Source organism: Solea solea, chromosome 19 (assembly GCF_958295425.1).
Source record: "Solea solea chromosome 19, fSolSol10.1, whole genome shotgun sequence".
In the NCBI taxonomy this organism is placed as follows: domain Eukaryota; kingdom Metazoa; phylum Chordata; class Actinopteri; order Pleuronectiformes; family Soleidae; genus Solea; species Solea solea.
In genome coordinates, this window is record NC_081152.1 from 22546015 (window position 1) to 22573514 (window position 27500).

General features: G+C 43.3%; 1 protein-coding gene across 3 annotated transcripts in view; it reads right to left on the minus strand.

Annotated features, from left to right (window-relative positions):
- Positions 1-27500, minus strand: part of rxraa (retinoid X receptor, alpha a) — an 87846-nt gene that overhangs the window by 34748 nt on the left and 25598 nt on the right. For 2 of the 3 annotated variants that reach the window (XM_058616875.1, XM_058616877.1), the window contains exon 2: positions 22859-22984. In XM_058616875.1, coding sequence (XP_058472858.1) covers positions 22859-22984 — 126 coding nt within the window. The remainder of the gene's footprint in view (positions 1-22858; positions 22985-27500) is intronic. The other variant, XM_058616876.1, reaches the window with a different exon arrangement.

The following is a 27500-nucleotide window of genomic DNA, read 5'->3' on the forward strand; positions in this document are numbered from 1 at the left end:
AACAACATGAGGAACAAAGTTAATCAAATAACAACAGGCTTTCTGTAAAAACCACAGAAAAGAGGATCTGAGGGGAGTTCTAACGTCTGAAAGCTTTAGGTTGGCTCATCTTATTATCAGTGTATGAACCTCCTGCCATGAGATAAACAAGTTGGCTTTCTTTTTTTATGTAATACATCAATTTGAGAGAATAAATTAGAGTTTTCATATCTGACATCAATTCAACTACCAGGGAAACGCAAACAGCCAGGAAGCTCAGATTCATCGAGCAGCCGCAGATAAAAATCATTACACACGCTCTGATCTGCCAAAGCTCTGCGAGCGGCACCAGGACGAGCGTCAACACACACACAAAAAACACAGCAGAAAACATAGAAAACACGCAAAAACACAGCAGAAAACACAGCAGAAAACAGAGAAAACACAGCAGAAAACATAGAAAACACGCAAAAACACAGCAGAAAACACAGCAGAAAACAGAGAAAACACAGAGAAAAGACATCAGAAAACATACAGAAAACACAGCAGGAAACACACAGAAAACACATCAGGAAACACACAGAAAACACAGAAAAGACACAGAAAACACCTGCTAACAGCTAACAGCTATCATTACACTGAGTCGTCTTGATTCTTCGTTTCTTTTCTCATTTCATTTCACTTCTATGTTCACATGAGGAGGACGAGAGAGACTCAACAGCAGAAAACACACAGAAAACACACAGACAACACAGCAGAAAACACAGCAGAAAACACACAGAAAACATAGAAAACTGAGCAGAAAAGACACAGAAAACAGCAGAAAACACAGAGACAACACAACAGAAACCACACAGAAAACACAGCAGAAAACATAGAAAACACACAGAAAACATAGAAAACACAAAAAAACACAGCAGAAAACACACAGAAAACAGCGGAAAACACAGCAGAAAACATAGAAAAGACTCAGAAAACATCAGAAAACACAGAGAAAACACACAGACAACACATCAGAAAACATACAGAAAACACAGACAACACAGAAAACACACAGAAAACACATCAATAAGTATACAGAAAACACAGCAGAAAACACAGAAAACACAGCAGAAAACACACAGAAAACACAGCAGAAAACACAGAGAAAACACAGCGAAAATACAGCAGAAAACACACAGAAAACATAGAAAACACACAAAAACACAGCAGAAAACAGAAGAAAACACACAGAAAACAGCAGAAAACACAGCAGAAAACACACAGAAAACAGCAGAAAACACACAGACAACACATCAGAAAACACACATAAAGCACAGCAGAAAACACACAGAAAACACACAGAAAGCACAGCAGAAAACACACAGAAAACACACAGAAAGAATGACAACACTGTAACACTGTGGTTAAAGTCACTCATCGCTGCATAAGAGACAGAGTGAGTGTGGAAATGAAGCCGTTTCTATCATCATCACTGACCTGAGTCTCAATCACCTGACGGGAAATCAAATGACTGCAGAACAAAGGAAAATGTGATGTAACAATGACATCACATTTGTGACTCCGCCCACTGACAGTGAGACTGTACAGGTGAATAATAATCATAAAGATAAGCCATAATGTGAGGAAACGTGAGGTTGATGCAAAACAACAGTGGAGACATGAAGAAGAGGAGGAGCTAAAAGAAAGAACGTGATGAGTAATCATGTGTCTGTCCTCCATGTGTCTGTCCTCCTGTCTTTAATGAGACATTTATAAACTGTAGACAACAAACTGATAACCATCAGTCTGCTTTTATTCTATTACATATTTATTCTTCTGAACTTTGAAGATTTTTTTTTCCCGTAACAGCAAATCCTGTCAAAATTATTTATTTATAATAAAGATTATTTTATGATGTAAATTCTATAAAGACACAGAAGAGACACTAAACCATCAGGGGAAAAACAATATTCAGATCAGCTGATTCCTCACCATCACAACAATGTGAAGTGAACGAGGGTGAGTTCACTCCCTCATGTGACTCAGGAGTCATCACACCTTCACTCTCTGCTCATTAATGATGTCTCTTCACTGCAGTGACACCAGGAAGAGGAATTCACCACTGCACGACTGCTTCTAGAAGACGTGATCGACAACTTCAGCCGTGTGTGTACACTGTGTGTGTGTGTGTGTGTGTGTGTGTGTGTGTTCTCTCACACACACACGTTTTCTTCCTTCTCCTCTAGAGAAAAGGCCAGAGATGAAGATGAAGAGAAAAGAACGAGGAGGATGTGAAGAGACAGATTGATCGATAGATGAACATGGAGAACGGAAAAAAATCAACCAGGGAGCGAAGGAAAGAAAGTTACTGTGTGTGTGTGTGTGTGTGTGTGTGTGTGTGTGTGTGTGTGTGTACGTGCTGCAGGAAGAGGCTGAACAAGCCGGAGGGTGAGGGTGTGTGTGTGTGTGTGTGTGTATGTGTGTGTGTGTGTGTGTGTGTGTGTGTGTGTGAGACTGTCAGTGTAGAAGAGAACTTTACTTTGGATCACAGCAAACACATAAGATGAAGTCGTGCAGGGCGGAGGATGAATTCTCTTTCCAAGACAAACAAAGTCAATCATGAAAATATAGTTACACTCACTGATGAGGCTCATGACCCACACACACACACACACACACATCTCATCAACTGTGTCACACAGATGCACTCCACACTCACAGTGAACACAGCAGCAGGTTTGTTTCCACAGTGTGAAACAGGCTGGAGAGAGCAGAAGTGAAAGTGAAGGTCTACAGGACAGTCGTTTGTGACACTGTCTTAAAGACAGGGGGCGCTGCAGTTGGAGGTGCAGATATATTTCATTGGGAGTGACCAGGATTAGAAATGAGTTTATAATCCAGGGTTTGGAGATAAATCAGAGAGTGACGGTTTGATGACGAGGAGAAGGTTCACGAGGACAGTCGGTGTAACAGAAGAGGACACAAGGGAGAGGACAACATGGAGGCAGATGATTGGCTGTGGCGCCCCCAAAGACGAGGAAGAGGAAACCGTGTTACCGTCGATGCTGAAGAATCTACTGTGATGTGAAACTGAACTGTAGCAAATGTGCAGAAGTCTTAGGCCAGGATCATTATTTCTATTTCACTTTACTGGAACACATCCAGAAAATATGTATGCAGTTTTTTGTTGTTTACAAAAAGAAGGTGTCAAGTATTTAGCGTGATGTACCCTTACACTTGAACAATAACACAGCTCTGTTAATACTGGGGTGGAACCTTCATTCATGTTACTTGTTTCTGCTGTAAAAACGTCTATTACACCAGATTTATTCAACACATGCTTGAGCATGACATACACATGTAGCATGAGCTCAACTCATCCACAGCTCACTAATATATAAGAGCAGCTTTAAGTCGCATCACTGCACACACACTTCACATGATCACAGAAAAAACAACACAGCCAGTGGTGCCTGAAACTTTTGCACAGTACTGTATACACACATATATATGTATATATATATACATACACACTGTATATATACATATATAGTGTATATATAGTGTATCTACATATGCTGAGAGCAGCATGTGGAGGATGTGCAGGTGTTTAAGTGGAGCTGGCATTAATGTGGATGTGTGTCTCTTTATCTCCTCCTGCTTTTCTTGCTTCCTCTCCTCTGTCCCTGCTTCCTTCCCTTTCCCTCCACATCTCTCCTGCTGCCTCCTCTGCTCTTCTCTGCTCATCACAGCTTCTCCCCAGAGCTGGAGGATAATCCCAGTGAAGAGCAGCAAGTCTTTCATGTCCTGGGAAGAAGAGAAGAGAAGAGAAGAGAAGAGAAGAGAAGAGAAGAGAAGAGAAGAGAAGAGAAGAGAAGAGAAGAGAAGAGAAGAGAAGAGCAGCCGCTTTTTCTCGTTCCTCTCCACAGATTTACCTGCATCAGCGTCAGCTCTGTGTGTTTCATGTTCATCTTCTCTTTCATTACGGAGCTGGTTGGTTCTGCAGGTGACGCCGTGGCAACGCGACATAAACTCCACACAAACACCAGCAGCACCTGAAGGTCCTCGCTGAGGTTTGACTTCAGTCAAATATGTTTTCACTTCATGAGATAAAATCACAACAGCTTTTTATTTCCTGACTAAATAAAGGAAGTTAATACATGTACATAATATCAGCCTCTAGTTCTGTATCCAGTGAAGACCAGAAAACCATTTCTCTGAATGTCTGAACTAAGTGTGAAATGTGCTCCACGTCACAAAGACTCCTCAGTTAATTAAAAGAACTTTGAAAAGAACTAAAAGAACTAATTAAAGAACTTTGATGACGCGACGCACACTCGCTGTGACCTTTGACTCGTTTTCTTCAATCTCATCTCAACATGTTGGACTTGGCTTCATGACACAAGTCAAATAAAGCTGCTGCTGCTGCTGCTGCTGCTGCTGCTGCTGCTGTGACGGACAAACACACGCGTTCTCATTGGCTCACACTGATGAGCCCGGCGCTGCCGAGCCTCGCGATTGGACGACAGCCGGGACGACAGCCGACGCCACCGCTGCGGGGGGAGGCTCGACCACGCTCGGCATGATTGTGGGCAACGGGGGGTGAGAGGGTGAGGGGGTGAGAGGGTGAGGGGGTGAGGAGGTGAGAGGGTGAGGAAGTGAGAGGGGGTGAGAGGGTGAGGAGGTGAGAGGGTGAGGAAGTGAGGAGGTGAGGAAGTGTGAGGGTGAGGACATGAGGGGGTGAGGAGGTGAGGGGGTGAGAGGCTGCAGCAGAGAATAGACCACCTGGATCAGGAGCCTCAAAAGCTGAACTGACAGAGTGAATGTGAACAAGAGTGAAGTGAAGACAGCCAGTCTGCCGACTTCCCCTCACTCCCATTTTCACTGGCTGCTTTCCAACACACACACACACACACACCACACACGCACGCACGCACGCACACACACACACACACACACACACACACACACACACACACGTGCACACACACACACACACACACACACACACACACACACACACACGCGCACACACACACACACACACACACACACACACGTGCACACACACACACACCACCCACACACACACACACACACACACGCACACACACACACACACACACACTGTCCAGAAAGCTTCAGCTGGGGTTTTTCCACCAAACTACGGGGGATTTTTTCAGTGAAAAGAGAAACTCAGTGAAACTCAGTAAAGAGGCAGAAAAACAGCAGGAAGAGTCTTTTTCACACTAGTCTCAACTACAACGTGAGAAAAGAACTCGTGTCATCATGGAAACACTGTTCAAGCTCTTATTAACGAGAAGTTCTCCCTGTGACGCCAACACTGACGTACACATATACTGATTCTCCACCAGGGGGCGACTTGATTTCTAACCTCAGTCAAACACGTCTCAGTAGTTTCTTCCTCAGTTTGTAAATGAAAATAAAGTCGGACACACACGAGTGTGATTGACAGCTGGCATCGTCCTGGTTACTGTTTAGAAAAGAACGTGCTTTAACTATGATTAGAGATCATGTGTTTATAACATCTAAATGAGTCCTGTCCTGTCGGGGTTGTAAAGTTCAGTCTGTTTGCAACACCAATGTAGAAGAAAGACAGAAAACCTCAGGATGAATTCATGAGTGTCTGGGTTTTATGTGCGTGTTCAGAGTCTGTCCTTCACCAAACCTCCTGACCTTTGCCCTCTGAGGTGAAGGTGACCGAGTCTCAGTCCTTCTCATCTTCTCCCTGATATTCCTGCGCTTGTGTACTTTGACACGTGACGTTTCCTGCCATTGTGAAAGTGCATCCTCACAGATGAGGTCATGAGTCATGACCATCATCAGAGCTCAAGAGTGGGATTCTCCTCTTTCCTCCTCTGTGTGGGAGCGAAGGAAAACATCCAAACATCAACAGGAGGAAGAGGAGAGCTCAGACTAATGTGTGAGAGAGGCCACTGACAGAGAAGTGACTCATTACTGCTGCTGCTGCTGTTACTGCTGCTGCTGTTACTGCTGTTTACTGCTGCTGTTACTGCTGCTGCTGCTGTTACTGCGTCTAACTGTCTCTTCACTCCTCACCATGGGAGAGTCTGTGAGGACTCCCGCTGTCCTCCTTCACCTCTCCAGATAAGTCATGAATCTTTCACACACACACACACAGTGATATCCCACCCACACAGACATGATTAATAAGCCAATTACAGCAGACCTCCAGGCTTCTGTTTTTTTTAGAGCATAAATAGATTCAAACACACATGAAAACAGAAAAAAAACATGCATGAAAACACATTGCTCACAAAAACACACCAGACACTGATTCTTCACTTCCCTCCACACACACACACACACACGCACACACACATTTATATCAATTCATTTCCTTCCTTTAAACACAGAAGAGTCTTTTTATTTTAAAGCACTTTCCCTGTGTGTGTGTGTGTGTGTGAGAGCTGTTTTTTAAAGTTTAAAACCCGTTCTCAGGTTTTCTGAGGGAGAGATGGAACAGCGTTCAAAGCCCAGATGATGAAATCCACCCTTTTTTGTGGGTGTGGTTAATGTTTTCAGATTCTTCCTCGTGGTTTGCTCTTGTTTTAAATGATTTAAGTGATAATTCTTCACAATAAAGATATTTCTGTCTTTTTGCCTCTGACACAAATGAAACAGGCCGGCGATGATCCGCCCACCACACCGTGATGTAAACGTGGAGAGAAAAAAAGACACATTTTTATTTAAAGAAGTGGAGAAAACCACTGGAATTTCCAAGACTTAATCCCAATCTGGATTTAAGTGGATTATAGAACACATCAATATGAAGTGCAGATTTTACCAAATCATTTCTTTTTTAATGGACCACACTTCTGTTTTCATGAGTTTTGTATGTTTGTCACAAAACAAGATATTTTAAAGATTATAATGATTTATTCTTTCATAATTAAGAATGAAAAACAGATTTAAATGATTTATACATTCAAAACAAGTCAGAAAAGACAAACAACACCACGTCACTGGCAGCAGGTACATATTCAACACACTCACTGGTTATGAAAATAACTATGGGATGTAATGCAGCAGCAGCAGCAGCAGCAGTAACAGCAGCAGCAGCATCAGCAGCAGCAGCAGCAGCAGCAGCAGCAGCAGCAGCAGCAGCAGCAGTAACTGATGACTGGCTGCAGACCCTGAGGGGCACCCAGAGTTGAATCACCCATAAGCACCTGTCAGACTCCTAAAGTCTCCCCTCAGCTCAGAGACAGAGAGCGTCACAGAGAGAAGAGCTGCATTAATGAACGAGTGCTTTAAATGACTCTCGCTGTGATCTGATGTCAAAGAAGAGATCCCAGATATTTCCACGTCTGTACGAGGCTTGAAAGGCAACATTCAAAGCAGCGAAGTCGTCGCACACAAACATTAACATATCAAATACACAAAGCCACACACGTGTGTGTGTGTGTGTGAGCATACACTCTTAATGATCACATAAAAGCTCACTGAAGACCGTAAGAAAGGCCTTAGGATGGATTAAGATGCAAGCCTTTATCAGTGGGTTCCCACAATCCCCGGGAGAATATCTCCGCTTTCTCTCGCTCTCCATTCCCACTCCCCTCAAACCTCAGGGACAGAGCCGTGAGGAAGAGAAGGAGGGGGGAGAGAAAGAGGAAGATGAAGGAAAGAGAGAGAGATGGAGGCAGAGGAAGATGAAGGACAGAGAGAGATGGAGGGAGAGGAAGATGAAGGACAGAGAGAGATGGAGGGAGAGGAAGATGAAGGACAGAGAGAGATGGAGGCAGAGGAAGATGAAGGACAGAGAGAGATGGAGGGAGAGGAAGATGAAGGACAGAAGGAAAACAGATGATTATGTTCACGAGCGTCCGCAGACGAGAGGTCAGCTTCAACGTCGTCCTCGCGTTCACGACACGTCGAGCACGGAAGTGAAGGATGAACGTGAACATCCACTGGTTTATTCTTCACTTACTCATTTAGACCATAACTTAGATCAGAACCAGAAGAAACCAGAACCAGAAGAAACCAGAACCAGAACTCCTCTCACAGAGAGAGAGAGCAGCAGCTCGCCCACACACACACACACAACTCACTGAACTGGTCATCGAGGTGAACCAAGAGTCCTGAGATCAGAGAGGCAACTGAGGCCACACCTTCTTTTCAGAGCATAAGCCCCTCCCCCTCCTACACACACCCAGTGTCCACACGTCTGTGATCGACTGATCAGCTGCACAACGAGGCGAGAGAGGGAGGGGGCGTGTCTGTTCTTGTGTCACATGACCACAGTTTAAAGCAGAGTAAAGCTGTTACTGCTGCTGATGATGCTGCTGTTACTGTTACTGCTGATGATGCTGTTACTGCTGCTGCTGTTACTGCTGATGATGCTGTTACTGCTGCTGATGATGCTGTTACTGCTGCTGTTGATGCTGGTGTTACTGCTGCTGCTGCTGATGATGATGCTGTTACTGCTGCTGATGCTGTTACTGCTGCTGATGATGCTGTTACTGCTGCTGATGATGCTGTTACTGCTGCTGTTGATGCTGGTGTTACTGCTGCTGCTGCTGATGATGATGCTGTTACTGCTGCTGATGCTGTTACTGCTGCTGATGATGCTGGTGTTAGAGTTACTGCTGCATGATAATACCTTCAGTATTATGAAGGTAAAATAATCATCTTAAGTGAAAAGAGGAGGAGCTGCACGTTCATTGTTCTATGAACACAAACACGTCTCTGCTTTTACGTGTGAATCATGACCTCTGACCCCAACTGACCCCAACACACTCAGCACAAGCCTGAATATTCCAAACAGTTTTCTGTTGTGTTGTGTCGGGTGAGATGTTGCCACTACAGAAGGAAGCCGGCTGTTGTGTTGTGTTGTGTAATCACCAGGCTGACACACACGTATCACAGTCCACAGAACAGATGGCAGTGAGGGTGTTAAATAAACACAAATACACACTCAGTGTCTGCTTCAGGTTACAGGCAGCTGCTGCTGCTGCTGCTGCTGCTGCTGCTGCTGCTGCTGCTGCTGCTGCTTCTCACTCTGACATAAACCTTCTATAAAGTCTGTATGTACAGCGACGACAACACATCACAGAGTGTGTGTGTGTGTGTATGTGTGTTTGGAGACAACATGACAGAACATCAGACACTGAGGCTGAAAATCATTTGAAATAATATTATATTAATAATAAAAAGTTGTATTAATAATAAACAATGTTGATTAAGTGACATCAAAGTCATTATCTGGAGTTTGATAATCATTCCTGGACTTTTTACTTCATGAAAACAAATGTACCAAGAAAAGAAATGACTGAGACTTTATGGTCAAATGATTTTAGAGAACATTCTACTTACTTACACTCACACATGCACATGAACATGCACACACACACACGCAGTGTAGTATTTAAATAAACTAGAGTATTTAAATAAACTGGATCCACATTAACAGACTTCAGAGTATGTGTTTCATAATGTTTGCAGCAGAACTGTCACGTAAATGATTAACTCCTCGCTGTGAGATCGTCTCGCAGCATCAGAGGGAGGTGACAATGTAAACGAGCACACACGCACACACACACACACACACACACACGCACACACACACACACACACACACACGCAGGGTCTCAGTAAATGACTTCATGTCACCACAGACATCAGCTGTGCTTGTGATGGAACTTCCTGTTCTCTGTCAAATAAAAAATCTCTTTTTAAGTTCAGACAGGAAATCACATCAGGCTGATTCATAAATGTCAACACACAGGAAAATAGCGTGATGAACAACAACTGGACATTTGTCAATAGTGAGTCATGGACTCTGTGGACATGGCTGTCATTTTAAAGTGGAGCCACCGCTGCTGCACAAACACGCCGCTCAATTAGTTCAGTGTCAGCAGCTGTAATGGACTGGTGGACACGAGGCCCCTGTGGCGTTTGGTTCAGTCTTCTCATCACAGTCCCTTTGACCCAGTGTACAAACACTAAAGGTCAGTGATTGTGTAACCACAGAGAACAAGAGCTCCACAAGAGCTCCACAAGAGCTCCACAAGAGCTCCACAAGAGCTCCACAAGAGCTCCACAAGAGCTCCACAAGAGCTCCACTGCTTTTATTCAAATATGAAAAAATAAATCCCCTCAGTTTAGTATCATCACATTGACTTCATAGCTCCTCCTCAAAGTGGGCGGAGTCATTACGGCGCGGTTTTCTCACAAACACGTGACTTGTAAAGCAGTTGTTTTGGGTGAAGTTGAATCATTAGTTCAGATGAGTTAACAGAACGGTTCAGTCCTTCAGTCACTGAACGTAAATACCAGTGAACGTGGTGACGATGGTGCCGTCTCTAAATCCAATACATGTTGGAGATGAACGCATGTTTTCTTTAACTTTGCTCTACAGTTGGACATTGTTGGCTTCAGTGTTGTAATGTAAAAAAGTACAATTACTTTGTTACTGTAATTGTTATATACTTTGTTGATTAGTATTATAACTATTAATGAGGAAACCAGGAAGCTTTGCACGTCTGTGTGTATTGCTCTTCAACTCAGGACACAGGAAAACAAGGCGTCACTTCACAACACATGACACAGGGGGCGTAACCGTATCCCTGTAGGGACAAACTTAGGCTGTCAGTACATAACAGTACTTAAGTAGTATTGTCACTTATCTGTACTTTACTTTGTTATTTATATTTCTGACGACTTTTACTTTTACTCTGATACATTTCCCTTAACCGTCCTTGTTACTCGTTACTACAAAATAAAAGCTGAGTTGGTGACGTAATGCCTGTTTGTAGCCGCTAGTTGTTTTTAGCGGCACCTGCTGTTAGCCGCTCAGCTGTTAGCTGCAGATTTCGGCTCCGAGTGGATTTAAAACACACCAGCGGCTCGTTGTTTACCGTGTCCGACACCGAGGCTCTGGTCTCCTGTCTCCGGGTTTGTGTCGTACACTCCGGACGCCGGGTTTCAGCTCTCAGCTCTCAGCTGAGCGGCTAACCGCGGAGCTAGCGAGCGAGCTCACGCAGATAAAGCGCAGATTTGGTCTGAATGAAAACACAGTGTGACGTGTAGAAGCTCCACAAACTCCAACAGTTTCAAAGAGTTAGAAAAATACAAGCAGACACAGAGAGTTTGTCACCATTCATGACAGAAGGTTCATTTTAATATCGTCTAAACTTGTTCGCACTTGTTTAATACTTTTACTTCTGATACTTAAGTACATTTTATTTCAGAAAATTACTTTTGATGCTTAAGTATAGTAAATGTCAGGTACTTTAAGACTTTAGTAATATTGTAAAAGGCGACTTTAACTTCTACCAAAGTCATTTTCTGCTAAGATACTTGTACTTTTACTCAAGTATCGCTTTCAATACTTTATTCAGGACTTTGACGTCGCACTCATGACTCGTCATTGACGACGCTCTCTGACCAATTAGAGTGCGGCAGTCTGATGACGTCACATTTTAGTATCGGGTCAGCTGATCTTCGTCAGAGCAGGAAGTAAAAAACCAGCAGGAACCAGGTTCTGTCTCTGATGGAGTGTGACAGACAAGCAGCCATGTTTGCTCCTCCAGGACCAACACACAGTCCCAACATGACATGTCCATCAGCTGCTGCATTAGCATCACACACACACACACACACACACACACACACACACACACTGTACAGACCTGCATTAGTGCACCCAGGTGTGTTTGTTTCTGTGACACACACACACATTCTTGTACAGCTCTCTCAGTGAGGACACACAGAAACATCTTCCCTAACCCTGAACACAACCTTCACCATCACATCTAAATGCCTGTCCTTAACCTTTAACCTTTAACCTGACCCTAAACTACTAAAACAAAGTCTTTAAGCCTCGAAAAGTCCTTCAAGTTTGTGAGAATCAGACAAAATGTCCTCTGAATCATAATTTGTCCTCACACACACACACACACACACAGAGTTTCCTCTGGCCTGTTGACCTCTGACCTGACCTGCCCCCCTCACTTCCTGCTTTGCCCTTTACTGAATCCTGTGGGCGGAGTCAGAGGGAGCTAAGATGGCAGGTGCTGTGTTTCTGACCTTCCACTTCTTGACATTCACGTTCCTCTTCCTCCCTCTCGACCTGCAGGCCGACGATAATGTCAGACACGTCTCATCAGATAAACATCAGAACACAGGCCCCTCCCCCCCTCACAGTCTGCTGCTGCTCTACATATTCCTGTCAATGAGGTCAGAGGAAACTGACCATCAGGTCAATCATCATCATCATCATCATCATCATCATCATCATGCTCTGCCACAATATAGATTTAAAATCATCATCACTGTGATAAACACACAGACATTCATGTGTTCATAGACACGAGGACTTTTCTTTGTTTTTTATAATTAATCATCAATTCCAACTATTTTGACTCATGCTGTCAGTTAAACATGTTATTAACGTTATTATTGTGTTATTATTATTGATGTTGCGACAACTAGTAACACGCCCGCTAGCTCCTTTAGCTCGGATTAGCTCGCTTTATTCACACACTGCAGGCTGATACACAGCCTCTCTTATTATTGTGCGGCTCTCACAATAAGAGGAATAAGTCACAATATGCAGGTGACAGAGATATTGTCTCAATAAAAAAACATCTGCACAAAGCAAGCAGATCCACTTGTCTATGTTGATAAGAGCATTAAAATGAGAAGAAAGAATGGGACAGAAAAAGGAAAGAATGTATATGTAACGTGTGACTTGTTATGTCGTTAATACATTCAGATACACGCAGTTTCCTTGGGAGCTTCTGCTAGCCACACTTTATTGTTTGTTTACATCCTAGCATGTCATGACGTACTTCCTGTTTCCGGTGTATCAAAATAAAAGTCCGTAGCATTAAACATTACAACGTGCACACTATTGTCCACGTCAACCTCGAGCAACTCTAACTTAATGAAGCATCTGTGTGTATTGGTTTAGTACTTGAATGCAAAGTGTGTGAATATTGTTTATTTTCAATATTTCATTTTGTTCCTGAATATTCAAGAGTTGGTTAGTGGCCTGTTTATTGTGCAGTGGTTTACAGATACAGAGATTTGCACTCGTGAAAGGCCACATGTTAATGGCCAAGTTAACATTGATGTGTCAATTGTGGCCTTCAATTCAAAGTTCAAATAAATGCTCTAAAATACTGTACATCGTGATTAAATATTTGAATGGTTTGACAGCACTAATATTTACACAAATATGGAATACATGCAGTTATTTTGTTGTTTCTGTTGAGTCAGAGACAGAGAACAGAGCAGCTGAGACTAAATGACCAGAACCAGAACCAGAACTACAGAGTTCAGAATGATGTTCTAATGATCCTTGGTGAGCAGCAACATCTCAGAGATGAACCTTAGTGACACAACATGATGATAAATCTGTGCAGAACACAAACAGTGACCGGGTGTTGAGTCAGAACAGAACTCAGAGTCCAAGTCAAACATCTCGGCATTCTTGTCTTGTTTTCTTCTCGGTTACAAAAGCAAAGGAAAACAAAACAAGCAGGAAACTCAAGGTTTGGAGAGAAAATAAAGTCCTGATAAATAAATGTGAGGAACTGTGAGATAATCCAGATGTTTTTAACGCAAACATTTTGCATTCTTCATCATTTTATAGTCAAGACAGGAACAAATAAAAAGTCTCTCCTGTTTTTAATAACACTCAGATTTCACATTTATTTTTGCTGCATTTTTCAGCAGAACTTAGTTTTGTGACTCAGGAGCCACACTGTCCTCGTCCTCGTCCTCGTCCTCGTCCCCGTCCCCGTCCTCGTCTGAAATGAAGCTTCAGCCTCTGATTCTGTCCTTTTTTTAATCAACTGACCAGAATCAGGACACACTCATTCATATGTTGTGTATGTACAGAGCCTTGAGATCATGTATGTTATGATTTGACTTGAATATTCATGCTGACATATTTCAGTGATTAACATATTGTTCCATGTTCAGAAACAAGAACTTGCTTATTCATGTTTAATTAATGCTAATAAAAATGCACAGTTTCTGTCTCGGTGTGTTGTGTAAACTCAGTCACTACAGAGAGAATGAATGATCTGTGACGGGAAAGTTTAATGTTTAATTACGTTGTAGTCCAGATAATTCACATTTAAACGCCGCTTCTTTTATGTTTCCATGATCAAATTTAAATTCATAATGACAGCCTTAGAGAATTCAGCCGTTCACTCTGAGCTCCATGAATCTACAGCCTTAATTAAACTGTGAACATGACAATGACACGACCACATCCTGCTCGTCTCAACAATGACATAATATTTAAGTGAGATGCTGCTGCTGCTGCTGCTAATGCTGCTGCTGCTGCTGCTGCTGCTGCTGCTGCCCAGGGATTAAAGGCTCACTGAGTTATCACAGGCTTAGCTGCTCTCATTTCTACTGAGCTGATGTGGACGACTGACATCAGTGTGAGCAGCGCTGGGACCTAAGCGTCACTGCTAATGCTGCTGCTAATGCTGCTGCTAATTCTGCTGCTGCTAATGCTGCTGCTAATGCTGCTGCTACTAATTCTGCTGCTAATACTGCTGCTACTAATTCTGGTGCTATTGCTGCTACTAATTCTGCTGTTACTAATGCTGCTGCTACTAATTCTGCTGCTAATACTGCTGCTACTAATTCTGTGTTACTAATGCTGGTGCTACTAATTCTGCTGCTGCTACTAATGCTGTTGCTATTGCTGCTACTAATTCTGCTGTTACTAATGCTGCTGCTACTAATTCTGCTGTTACTAATGCTGCTGCTACTAATTCTGCTGTTACTAATGCTGGTGCTACTAATTCTTCTGCTACTGATGCTGCTGCTACTAATTCTGCTGCTACTAATGCTGTGCTATTGCTGCTACTAATTCTGCTGTTACTAATGCTGCTGCTACTAATGCTGCTGCTACTAAAGCTGGTGCTACTAATTCTGCTGCTACTAATGCTGCTACTGATGCTGCTGCTAGTAATGCTGTTGCTATTGCTGCTACTAATTCTGCTACTACTAATGCTGCTGCTTCTAATACTGCTACTAATGCTGCTGCTAATTCTGCTGTTACTAATGCTGCTGCTACTAATTCTGCTGCTACTAATGCTGCTGCTACTAATTCTGCTGCTACTAATGCTGCTGCTACTAATTCTGCTGCTACTAATGCTGCTGCTAATAATGCTGCTGCTACTAATTCCTCTGCTACTAATGCTGCTGCTAATGTTGCTGCTAATGCTGCTGCTACTAATGCTGCTACTAATTCTGCTGCTACTAATTCTGCTGCTACTAATGCTGCTGCTAATGTTGCTGCTAATGCTGCTGCTACTAATTCTGCTGCTATTGCTAATGCTACAGCTGCCACGAATGCTGCTGCTACTGCTAATGATGCTGCTGCTGCTGCTGCTGTTTATTCCGCTGCTAATGCTACTGCTGATGCTGTGACGACAGCCAGCCACCAGGGGCAACACCACTGAGGGGAAACCCGTACATCGATGATGGACGAGTTATACGACTGAAGAGACGACAGCAAAAGAAAAGAACAGAGCAGGAAAACAAGGTTTCACAGAGGGTTCACTCTGTCACAAGCTTCATTACTGTTTTCAAAATGATCTGCTAATAATCTAACTTCCTTCTGAGGTCATGACCTTCATTTATCCAAATCCTTTAAACTTTTCTGATGATGCTGCTCACAAACAAACAAACAATCCCAGCTGATATGACCTTTGTTTGCTGCTGTAAATAAATGAATTATATACATTAAATAAATGCTAATACGTTTCCCTCGTCGTTCAAACTTCAGTCGAGATAAAAACAAAGAAAAGTGATTACAATGACAGTGAATGTTGGCAGTTGTGGGCAGTTGTGTGTGTGTGTGTGTGTGTGTGTGTTTGATAATCAACTGTACATTAAGTTCAGGTATTTACAGCACTGAGCGTTCACACGCAGCAGGTTTCACTCAGTCTCGACAGCAAAGATTTAATAAACAATATAGAAAAAGGTGACGTTTCACATCATACTAAAATAGTTTGTGTCTTGAAAACTTAAAAAAAAAAAAAAAAAACCATATTTGCTGTCTGACGTCAAGAGGAAACACGTGTGATTTTATTGAAAATAAACTCTGAGGCAAAGCTGTTTTGAATTAAATGTGAAATTTTCAACAATAAGCTTCATTATTCTGTGATTGTTTCCATGTTTATCTTGAATATAAACACAAAACCAGAGTCTGGACGACAATTACACAGTTTTTCTGCTTCTAATCCCTGTTTCCTTTTATTATATAAGTTTAATATAAATTCTGATCTAATTAACGGAAGAGTTTGACAGTTCTTATCCAAGGTTTTACAAAGTCCAGTTATCTGGACTCAAGTCAAGCCCAGCAATTAAAAACACAGACAGGAGGTGAAGACGAGTCCAGACAGAGTTTGTGTATTAAAAATAGCTCCGTGTGTGTGTGTGTGTGTGCGTGTGTGTGTGTGGGTGTGTGTGTGCGTGTGTGTGTGTGACCTGGGAAGCAGCCGCGGTCAGCGCTGAGTCTGTTCAGCCAATTAGAGCGCAGCGAGCAGAGAGAGCTGCAAGGCTAACGAGCCGCCGCTCTGTGACCCCTGTGACCTCTGCAGGACCTCGTCATGGGAAACATGAGGAGGAGACACTGACACTGACACTTTAACCTAAACCTCACTCTTTAGCCTGATGTGTCCTCGACCACCACCTCAGTGTCCACACACACACACACACACTGTGATGCTGTTAAGAACCCTAATTCAGATGATTGATCTGATGGAGTTGATTTTTTTTCTTGACTAATATTTGAACCAGAGGTCGTATTTTTACAGTTTAAAACCCATGAACCGGGTCATCCACAAACTAACACATGTTTACGTGTAATAATCGGCTGATTAACAGATAATAAGCAGCCAACGTTTATTGATTAAAATCATTTCAACTCTTTTATTTCTGTATTTTTTAAGCAGCTGTAAATCGACGTCATTAAGAAGAATCACAACTGGAGTTAAATCCAAACAATACCCGACTCCATCCACAGCTAATGAGATGAAAACGAGGGGAACCATCATCTACGTCCGGCCCCCCCGGCCACTCCCCCCCGGCCCCCTGGCCCCTCCTCTTCTCTCTGCAGGCAGAATTGCTGCTCCAAACACAGACCATATGTGCGCTCAGACGCTCTGTGGAGCAGGCGGCCGAGTTCATCAGGAAAACATTAGCCCGCCGCTCTGCAGGCTCGCTTCCCATTGGCCGGTCACGCGGTCGCTCCGTTTGAGGGCACCCCAGACATTCCTGTGGATAATCTTTTCCATTCCTGCGCTCAGCTCGCCGAGGACAGACCAGCTCACAGCACAAGGCCTGCATTGTGAGGGCCCTTTTCAATGCCGGCTCTCTTCCACGCTCTCCCTCTCTCTCACCTCATTCACCACAACTTCTCCCATCATGACTTGGTTTTCTCATAAAACAAGAACTCAATGATGCCTTTTTTCCCCCATTTGCAGAAATAATTCTGTGGAAAAGAGCGAGGGAGCGAGGGAGCGAGGGAGCGAGGGAGCGAGGGAGCGCCGGCGTTCTCACGCTCCTTTCCAGTCAAAGTTTGTTTTTGAAAATGCTAAACAATGTCAGACCACAGGAACCAGAGCTGGACCACATCAGTGTGAGCCCGAGGTTCAGCACAAACCACAATCCTCCTGCCTCGTCAACGCTGCACGCCCCGCGACGCCCACAACGGCTTGTCATTGTGGCCACGGCAGGGGACACACTCTGGGGACACACTCTGAGGACAGTCACACACTCTGAGGACAGTCACACACTCTGAGGACAGTCACACACACTGAGGACAGTCACACACACTAAGGACAGTCACACACTCTGAGGACAGTCACACACTCTGAGGACAGTCACCAATCTGGGGACAGTCACACACACTCTGGGGACAGTCACACACTCTGAGGACAGTCACACACTCTGAGGACAGTCACACACATTGAGGACAGTCACACACTCTGAGGACAGTCACACACTCTGGGGACAGTCACACACTCTGAGGACACACTCTGGGGACACACTCTGAGGACAGTCACACACTCTGAGGACAGTCACACACTCTGAGGACAGTCAAACACACTGAGGACAGTCACACACACTAAGGACAGTCACACACTCTGAGGACAGTCACACACTCTGAGGACAGTCACACACTCTGAGGACAGTCACACACATTGAGGACAGTCACACACTCTGAGGACAGTCACACACTCTGAGGACAGTCACACACTCTGAGGACAGTCACACACACACTGAGGACAGTCACACCCTCTGAGGACAGTCACACACACTAAGGACAGTCACACACACTAAGGACAGTCACACACTCTGAGGACAGTCAAACACTCTGGGGACAGTCACACACTCTGAGGACAGTCACACACTCTGAGGACAGTCACACACTCTGGGGACAGTCACACACTCTGAGGACAGTCACACACTCTGAGGACAGTCACACACTCTGGGGACAGTCACACACTCTGAGGACAGTCACACACACTGAGGACACACTCTGAGGACAGTCAAACACACTGAGGACACACTCTGAGGACAGTCACACACTCTGAGGACACACTCTGAGGACAGGACAGTCACACACTCTGAGGACAGTCACACACACTCTGGGGACAGTCACACACTCTGGGGACAGTCACACACTCTGGGGACAGTCACACACTCTGAGGACAGTCACACACTCTGAGGACAGTCACACACTCTGGGGACAGTCACACACTCTGAGGACAGTCACACACACTGAGGACAGTCACACACTCTGAGGACAGTCACACACTCTGGGGACAGTCACACACTCTGAGGACAGTCACACACACTGAGGACAGTCACACACTCTGGGGACAATCACACACTCTGAGGACAGTCACACACTCTGGGGACAGTCACACACTCTGAGGACAGTCACACACACTGAGGACACACTCTGAGGACAGTCACACACTCTGAGGACACACTCTGAGGACAGTCACACACTCTGAGGACACACTCTGAGGACAGGACAGTCACACACTCTGAGGACAGTCACACAGTCACACACTCTGAGGACAGTCACACACACTCTGGGGACAGTCACACACACTGAGGACAGTCACACACTCTGAGGACAGTCACACACTCTGGGGACAGTCACACACTCTGAGGACAGTCACACACACTGAGGACAGTCACACACTCTGGGGACAATCACACACTCTGAGGACAGTCACACACTCTGGGGACAGTCACACACTCTGAGGACAGTCACACACTCTGAGGACAGTCACACACACTGAGGACACACTCTGAGGACACACTCTGAGGACAGTCACACACTCTGAGGACACACTCTGAGGACAGGACAGTCACACACTCTGAGGACAGTCACACAGTCACACACTCTGAGGACAGTCACACACACTCTGGGGACAGTCACACACTCTGAGGACAGTCACACACACTCTGAGGACAGTCACACACTCTGAGGACACACTCTGAGGACAGTCACACACTCTGAGGACAGTCACACACTCTGAGGACAGTCACACACTCTGAGGACAGTCACACACTCTGAGGACAGTCACACACTCTGGGGACACTCACACACTCTGAGGACAGTCACACACTTCACAATTCATTTTCTTTTAATTTGATCACTTTTATCTAAATAAAGCAGTAACTTGTATTGTTTTGGTGTAAATTGTGCAGCATACAAACACACAATAAACACAATTACTAACCAACTCTATTGAAAATATCAAATGACGACACTATGTAATGAATACTATTATACTATACTACTGTGCTGTTACTGCTGCTGCTGCTGCTGCTGCTGTTACTGCTGCTGCTGCTGCTGCTGTTACTGCTGCTGCTGCTGCTGCTGTTACTGCTGCTGCTGTTACTGTTGCTGTTGCTGCTTCTGCTGCTGTTACTGCTGCTGCTGCTGCTGTTACTGCTGCTGCTGCTGCTGTTACTGCTGCTGCTGTTACTGTTGCTGTTACTGCTGCTGCTGTTACTGCTGTTGCTGCTTCTGCTGCTGTTACTGCTGTTATTCTGCTGCTGCTGCTGTTACTGCTGCTGTTGCTTCTGCTGCTGTTACTGCTGCTGCTGCTGCTGCTGCTGTTACTGCTGCTGCTGCCAGCAGTGACTTCACTCTGCACACAAAAGGTTTTCAAACTAAAGCGACACACCAACAGAAAAGTCAAATCAAAGTTGTTCTTCTCTCCTCTGACTCTGACTTAGACAAAATAACCTGGTGTTTTTAGAACAGTCTCAACAGAGAGAACAGAGAGATGGTTTTCTTCACTTCTAACAGCGGAGGGAAAAATACCCACCTTCACTTCAGGGTGTGACAGGAAAAAAAACTGTTGCAATCAATCATGACAGCTCTTTAAATACAGAGATGGGGGCGAGGCGGGCGGAAAAAGTGCACCTCACTCAGACGTCGTGTTCAAACTCGTCCATGAAAAAGTATTTGCCAGCGAAACACAGACTTTTCATCTTTAGATTTACACTTTGAATCTGCTTTAAAAAGGAAAAATACTCAGAAAACTCTGGTGATTCTTTTCCTGGGTCGAGTAAATGTTGCTGTGTCTCTGCTCAGGACTTCCTGTCTGCATCAGACGCTGAACCCTGAACCCTGAACCAACATTCATTTATACCTTTAATAAGAATCACAGGTGAATATGATTCTAACGCGTGCAGTGATTAGATCCTAGATAAATATGGAAAAGTTATGATCTAATCTAAACAATCCACAACTGAACATGAGTCTGGGACAATCTCAGGTCGCACACCGGGAATTAAACCAACGACAGACACACGTGCAGACGTTTGTCTTCAGATCAGAGACAAACAAACGTAAAAAGACGTTTAAAAACATTCAGCGAAGATTTAAACACAGAGAGAAACAAACACAACAAAGACTTTCTGCTCTTTACACTTCTGAGTTTAATAAAAGCACTCAAGTACATTTGACTCTGCTGGGGGCGGAGTCACTGAGGGGCGGAGCTCTGAGAGCCTCAGTTAACTTGTCAATCACTGTAGCTCCACATGCAAAGACGCCATTAATCACCGACTACACACGGAACTGAGTCTCCAAGAGAAAGACCTGAGGCCGTGTGTGTGTGTGCGTGTGTGTGTGTGTGCCTCTGTGTGTGTGTGTGTGTGTGTGTGTGTGTGTGTGTGCGTGTGTGTGCGTGCGTGTGTGTATGCGTGCGTGCATGTGTGTGTGTGTGTGTGTGTGTGTGTGTGTGCGTGTGTGTGCGTGTGTGTATGCCTGCGTGCATGTGCGTGTGTGTGTGTGTGTGTGTATGCGTGCGTGCGTGTGTGTGTGTGTGTGTGTGTGTGTGTGCGTGCGTGTGTGTGCGTGCGTGTGTGTATGCGTGCGTGCATGTGTGTGTGTGTGTGTGTGTGCGTGCGTGCGTGTGTGTGCGTGCGTGTGTGTGTGTGTGTGTGTGCGTGCGTGTGTGTATGCGTGCGTGCATGTGTGTGTGTGTGCGTGCGTGTGTGTGTGTGCGTGTGTGTGTGTGTGTGCGTGCGTGTGTGTGTATGCGTGCGTGCATGTGTGTGTGTGTGTGTGTGTGTGTGCGTGCGTGTGTGTGCGTGCGTGTGTGCGTGCGTGTGTGTATGCGTGCGTGCATGTGTGTGTGTGTGTGTGTGTGCGTGCGTGTGTGTATGCGTGCGTGCATGTGTGTGTGTGTGTGTGTGTGCGTGCGTGTGTGTGCGTGCGTGTGTGTATGCGTGCGTGCATGTGTGTGTGTGTGTGTGTGTGCGTGCGTGTGTGTGCGTGCGTGTGTGTATGCGTGCGTGCATGTGTGTGTGTGTGTGTGTGTGTGTGCGTGCGTGTGTGTGTGTGCGTGCGTGTGTGTATGCGTGCGTGCATGTGCGTGTGTGTGTGTGTGTGTGTGCGTGTGTGTATGTGTGCGTGCATGTGTGTGTGTGTGCGTGTGTATGCGTGTGTATGCGTGTGTGCGTGCGTGTGTGCGTCCATGTGTGTGTGTGTGTGAGTGTGTGTGTGTATGCGTGCGTGTGTGTGTGTGTGTGCGTGCGTGTGTGTATGCGTGCGTGTGTGTGTGTGTGTGCGTGCGTGTGTGTATGCGTGCGTGTGTGTGCCTCTGTGTGTGTGTAAAAACCCTTATTGTTGCTAATTTGATTTGATGGGTTTTCTTGGACTCAAACATGACGTCACTGATATTTAAAAATAACGAGAGAAAAAATCTCTTTGAAGTTTAGAAATAAGATGATTAAACAACAACAACTGGTTTCTTCTTTCAAATCTGGTTCAACAATCATCACAACAACAGACCAACTTCATACTGTCAGAGTCTTCCATGAATGACACTCGCAACAAAGAAACTGTACAACACACACACACACACACACACAAGTGACACACAACACAATCATCCATGAAAAATCTATACAACTTATTTCTATATTTCTCTTTGATTATTTTGGTCTCACTGTTTCATTTTCACCAGAGCACATGAACGTACACGTTATGATGATTGTGTGAGCAGTGTTTCTGTTTGATGTCAACACACGCTAAATGTAGCATCACTGAAATCTCACAGTTAATCTAAGCTGGACTAACAGAGAGTGTAAATAAGCAGAAGCTTCATTCTGATCTAAGGAAGAAACGACAGTCAAACAACCATTTCTTCTTCTTCATCGAATATAATCTGGATTACACTGACATCAGTCAGTCGACCTCATCCACATCACATATGATTTCTGTTTTCATGAACATGAACCGTTCCACGCTGCAGTGAGATCATGAGAGAGTCAACAAAGAACTGGCAGATGAACACAATTCACATGAGCTGAGTAAGAAGGTAAGAGAGTTTGTACGTACAGTGGCTGTTACCTGACGAGAGGCGCCGCTGATGCAGAGCACAAACGCCGCTGAAGCAGGAACACGGTTCACCTGAGCGACCTCGCTCCATAGAGGGAGCCAGCGAGCACTGGGGCTTCAGAAACCCTGAGAACAAAGAGAACAAACAGAAATGAGACAGATTCTGTGAAAGAAAATCAACTCCTTTAACACAAACAGGTAACAGTCTTGTCTCCGCCCACCCCTGCTGCGCTGCTGTATAAACACAAACGCTCCCTCGGGCAGGTCTGATAGTTTCAGCAAATAAATTGTTTAGAAAACTTAGTTTCTGTTCATGAAGAACAAACAACACAATTACATACTGCAGCTTTAAAAACAAACACCTTCAGAGGTCAAAGGTCAAAAGCTTTGAGCATGTTAGAAACATGTATTCTCTGTGAGTTAGTCCCACTTCAACCTCTCAGATTATAATCTCTGTGTGAATATGTGTGTGTGCATGCGTGTGTGTGTGTATGCGTGAGTGTGTGTGTGTTAGCATGTGTGTGTGTGTGTGCATGCGTGAGTGTGTGTGTGTGCATGCGTGAGTGTGTGTGTGTGTGTGCATGTGTGTGTGTGTGCATGCGTGAGTGTTTGTGTGTGCATGTGTGTGTTAGAATGCGTGAGTGCGTGTGTGTGTGCATGCGTGTGTGTGTGCGCATGTGTGTGTGCATGCGTGAGTGTGTGTGTGTGCATGTGTGTGTGTGTGTGCATGTGTGTGTGTGTGTGTGCATGCGTGAGTGTTTGTGTGTGCATGTGTGTGTTAGCATGCGTGAGTGCGTGTGTGCATGTGTGTGTGTGTGTGTGTGTGTGTGTGTTAGCATGCGTGAGTGAGTGCGTGTGTGTGTGTGTGTGTGTGTGCATGTGTGTGTTAGCATGCGTGAGTGCATGTGTGTGTGTGTGTGTGTGTGTGTGTGTGTGTGTGTTAGCATGCGTGAGTGTGTGTGTGTGTGTGTGTGTGTGTGTGTGTGTGTGTAAAATGCCGGCTCAGCCTGAGGCTGAGGCTGTGGACCAGGCCGTCTTACTGTCTGTCTCTGAGGTCAATGAGGTCATTTTCAATAGGGAAGTCATTATGTGCAACAATGAAGCGACTGAGCGTCCGTTCACCCTCTGGCCCTGAACTCAGCAGCACTGACATCATTCACAAAAGAAGACGAGCAGCAACTAAACAAAGAGCGCGACAGAAATAGCTTCAATGTTAGGAAGTGCTTGTAAAATGAGTCCAGATACAGTGAAAAATAAGCAGATTCACCAGGAACCAAATGAGCCGTTTATCAATCATTTAAGTTAAAAACATGCGCGGCTCACTGAGCTCACCCTGAGCTCAGTGAGCACCATGTCACAGGCCTCTGATTTCAGGACTGACACTGAAGCCTCTGGACAAAGTGGAAACTTGTGTGTGCACTTTAGAGTCAGCGGAGGACCATTTAGTCTTTATCCACACAGTCACTCCTGCATCTCTGCATCTGTACATCTGTGCATCTGTGCAGCTGTGCAGCTGTACATCTGTGCATCTGTGCATCTGTACATCTGTGCATCTGTACATCTGTGCATCTGTGCATCTGTACATCTGTGCATCTGTACATCTGTGCATCTGTGCATCTGAACATCTACGCATCTGTGCATCTGTACATCTGTGCATCTGTACATCTGTGCATCTGTACATCTGTGCATCTGTACATCTGTGCATCTCTGCAGCTGTGCATCTGTACATCTACGCATCTGCGCATCTGTGCATCTGTGCATCTGTACATCTACGCTTCTGTGCATCTGTGCATCTGTACATCTGTGCAGCTGTGCATCTGTACATCTGCGCATCTGCGCATCTGAACATCTACGCATCTGTGCATCTGCGCATCTTTACATCTGATGCATCTGTGCATCAGATGTACAGATGTACAGATGTACAGATGCATCAGATGCACAGATGTACAGATGTACAGATGCGTAGATGCATAGATGTACAGATGCACAGATGTACAGATGCACAGATGCACATCTGCACAGCCGTTTATCAACTGAAACAAATCCAGTTTGATTTGCCAGGAGTTGAAGCAGCGACCTGTCATCAGCACTGAGTCATGCAGACAAATCAGTGACAGAATCCAGATTCACAGCGTGGCACGAGGTCCTTCAACAACACATTTGCTGAATATTACACATGGAGGAAGTCACTGCACATTTAAAAACACATTCAACTCCAAATCTCAGCCAAACTGAGCTCAAATCTCACGTGAACATCTGTGCACCAGAAACTTCAGAGAGAGTTTCAAACAAAATTAACATGAAGCTTTTTATGATTCTAAATGAAAATAATCATAACAATAATAATAATTCTCCATTGACTGCATTTCTGCGTCCTTCTCACGTCTCCAGGAAGACGCTACATTCCTGCCTGGACAAACGGGGTCAAAGGTCAAACAATGACACATGTTCCACAGCTCTGTGCCGTGTCACTAAACATTAAGACGTTCACATGTGAGCTCCAGATCCCGCTCCAGTCGCACTTTTCTCAAAATCAGCAGTAAATGAAGCCGACAGCAGCTCGCCCCGAAACAACACTGCACACGCCAAAACAAGGAGTGGAATCATGTTCCCACGGGACGGAGTTCAAACACCTAAAGCTTCAACGCACACAGAGAAATGGATGAGTTTCTAGTTTTATATAAATAAAAAAACAACACACAGAGAAATGGATGAGTTTCTAGTTTTATATAAATAAAAAACAACACACAGAGAAATGGATGAGTTTCTAGTTTTATATAAATAAAAAAACAACACACAGAGAAATGGATGAGTTTCTAGTTTTATATAAATAAAAAAACAACACACAGAGAAATGGATGAGTTTCTAGTTTTATATAAATAAAAAAACAACACACAGAGAAATGGATGAGTTTCTAGTTTTATATAAACAAAAAAACAACACACAGAGAAATGGATGAGTTTCTAGTTTTATATAAACAAAAAAACAACACACAGAGAAATGGATGAGTTTCTAGTTTTATATAAATAAAAAACAACACACAGAGAAATTGATGAGTTTTTAGTTTTATATAAATAAAAAAACAACACAGAGAAATGGATGAGTTTCTAGTTTTATATAAATAAAAAACAACACACAGAGAAATGGATGAGTTTCTAGTTTTATATAAATAAAAAAACAACACACAGAGAAATGGATGAGTTTCTAGTTTTATATAAATAAAAAAACAACACAGAGAAATGGATGAGTTTCTAGTTTTATATAAATAAAAAAACAGCACAGAGAAATGGATGAGTTTCTAGTTTTATATAAATAAAAAAACAACACACAGAGAAATGGATGAGTTTCTAGTTTTATATAAATAAAAAAACAACACACAGAGAAATGGATGAGTTTCTAGTTTTATATAAATAAAAAAACAACACACAGAGAAATGGATGAGTTTCTAGTTTTATATAAATAAAAAACAACACACAGAGAAATGGATGAGTTTCTAGTTTTATATAAATAAAAAAACAACACACAGAGAAATGGATGAGTTTCTAGTTTTATATAAATAAAAAAACAACACACAGAGAAATGGATGAGTTTCTAGTTTTATATAAATAAAAAAACAACACACAGAGAAATGGATGAGTTTCTAGTTTTATATAAATAAAAAAACAACACACAGAGAAATGGATGAGTTTCTAGTTTTATATAAACAAAAAAACAACACACAGAGAAATGGATGAGTTTCTAGTTTTATATAAACAAAAAAACAACACACAGAGAAATGGATGAGTTTCTAGTTTTATATAAACAAAAAAACAACACACAGAGAAATGGATGAGTTTCTAGTTTTATATAAACAAAAAAACAACACAGAGAAATGGATGAGTTTCTAGTTTTATATAAATAAAAAACAACACACAGAGAAATGGATGAGTTTCTAGTTTTATATAAATAAAAAAACAACACAGAGAAATGGATGAGTTTCTAGTTTTATATAAATAAAAAAACAACACAGAGAAATGGATGAGTTTCTAGTTTTATATAAATAAAAAAACAACACAGAGAAATGGATGAGTTTCTAGTTTTATATAAATAAAAAAACAACACACAGAGAAATGGATGAGTTTCTAGTTTTATATAAATAAAAAAACAACACACAGAGAAATGGATGAGTTTCTAGTTTTATATAAATAAAAAAACAACACACAGAGAAATGGATGAGTTTCTAGTTTTATATAAATAAAAAAACAGCACAGAGAAATGGATGAGTTTCTAGTTTTATATAAATAAAAAAACAACACACAGAGAAATGGATGAGTTTCTAGTTTTATATAAATAAAAAAACAACACACAGAGAAATGGATGAGTTTCTAGTTTTATATAAATAAAAAAACAACACACAGAGAAATGGATGAGTTTCTAGTTTTATATAAATAAAAAACAACACACAGAGAAATGGATGAGTTTCTAGTTTTATATAAATAAAAAACAACACACAGAGAAATGGATGAGTTTCTAGTTTTATATAAATAAAAAAACAACACACAGAGAAATGGATGAGTTTCTAGTTTTATATAAATAAAAAAACAACACACAGAGAAATGGATGAGTTTCTAGTTTTATATAAATAAAAAAACAGCACAGAGAA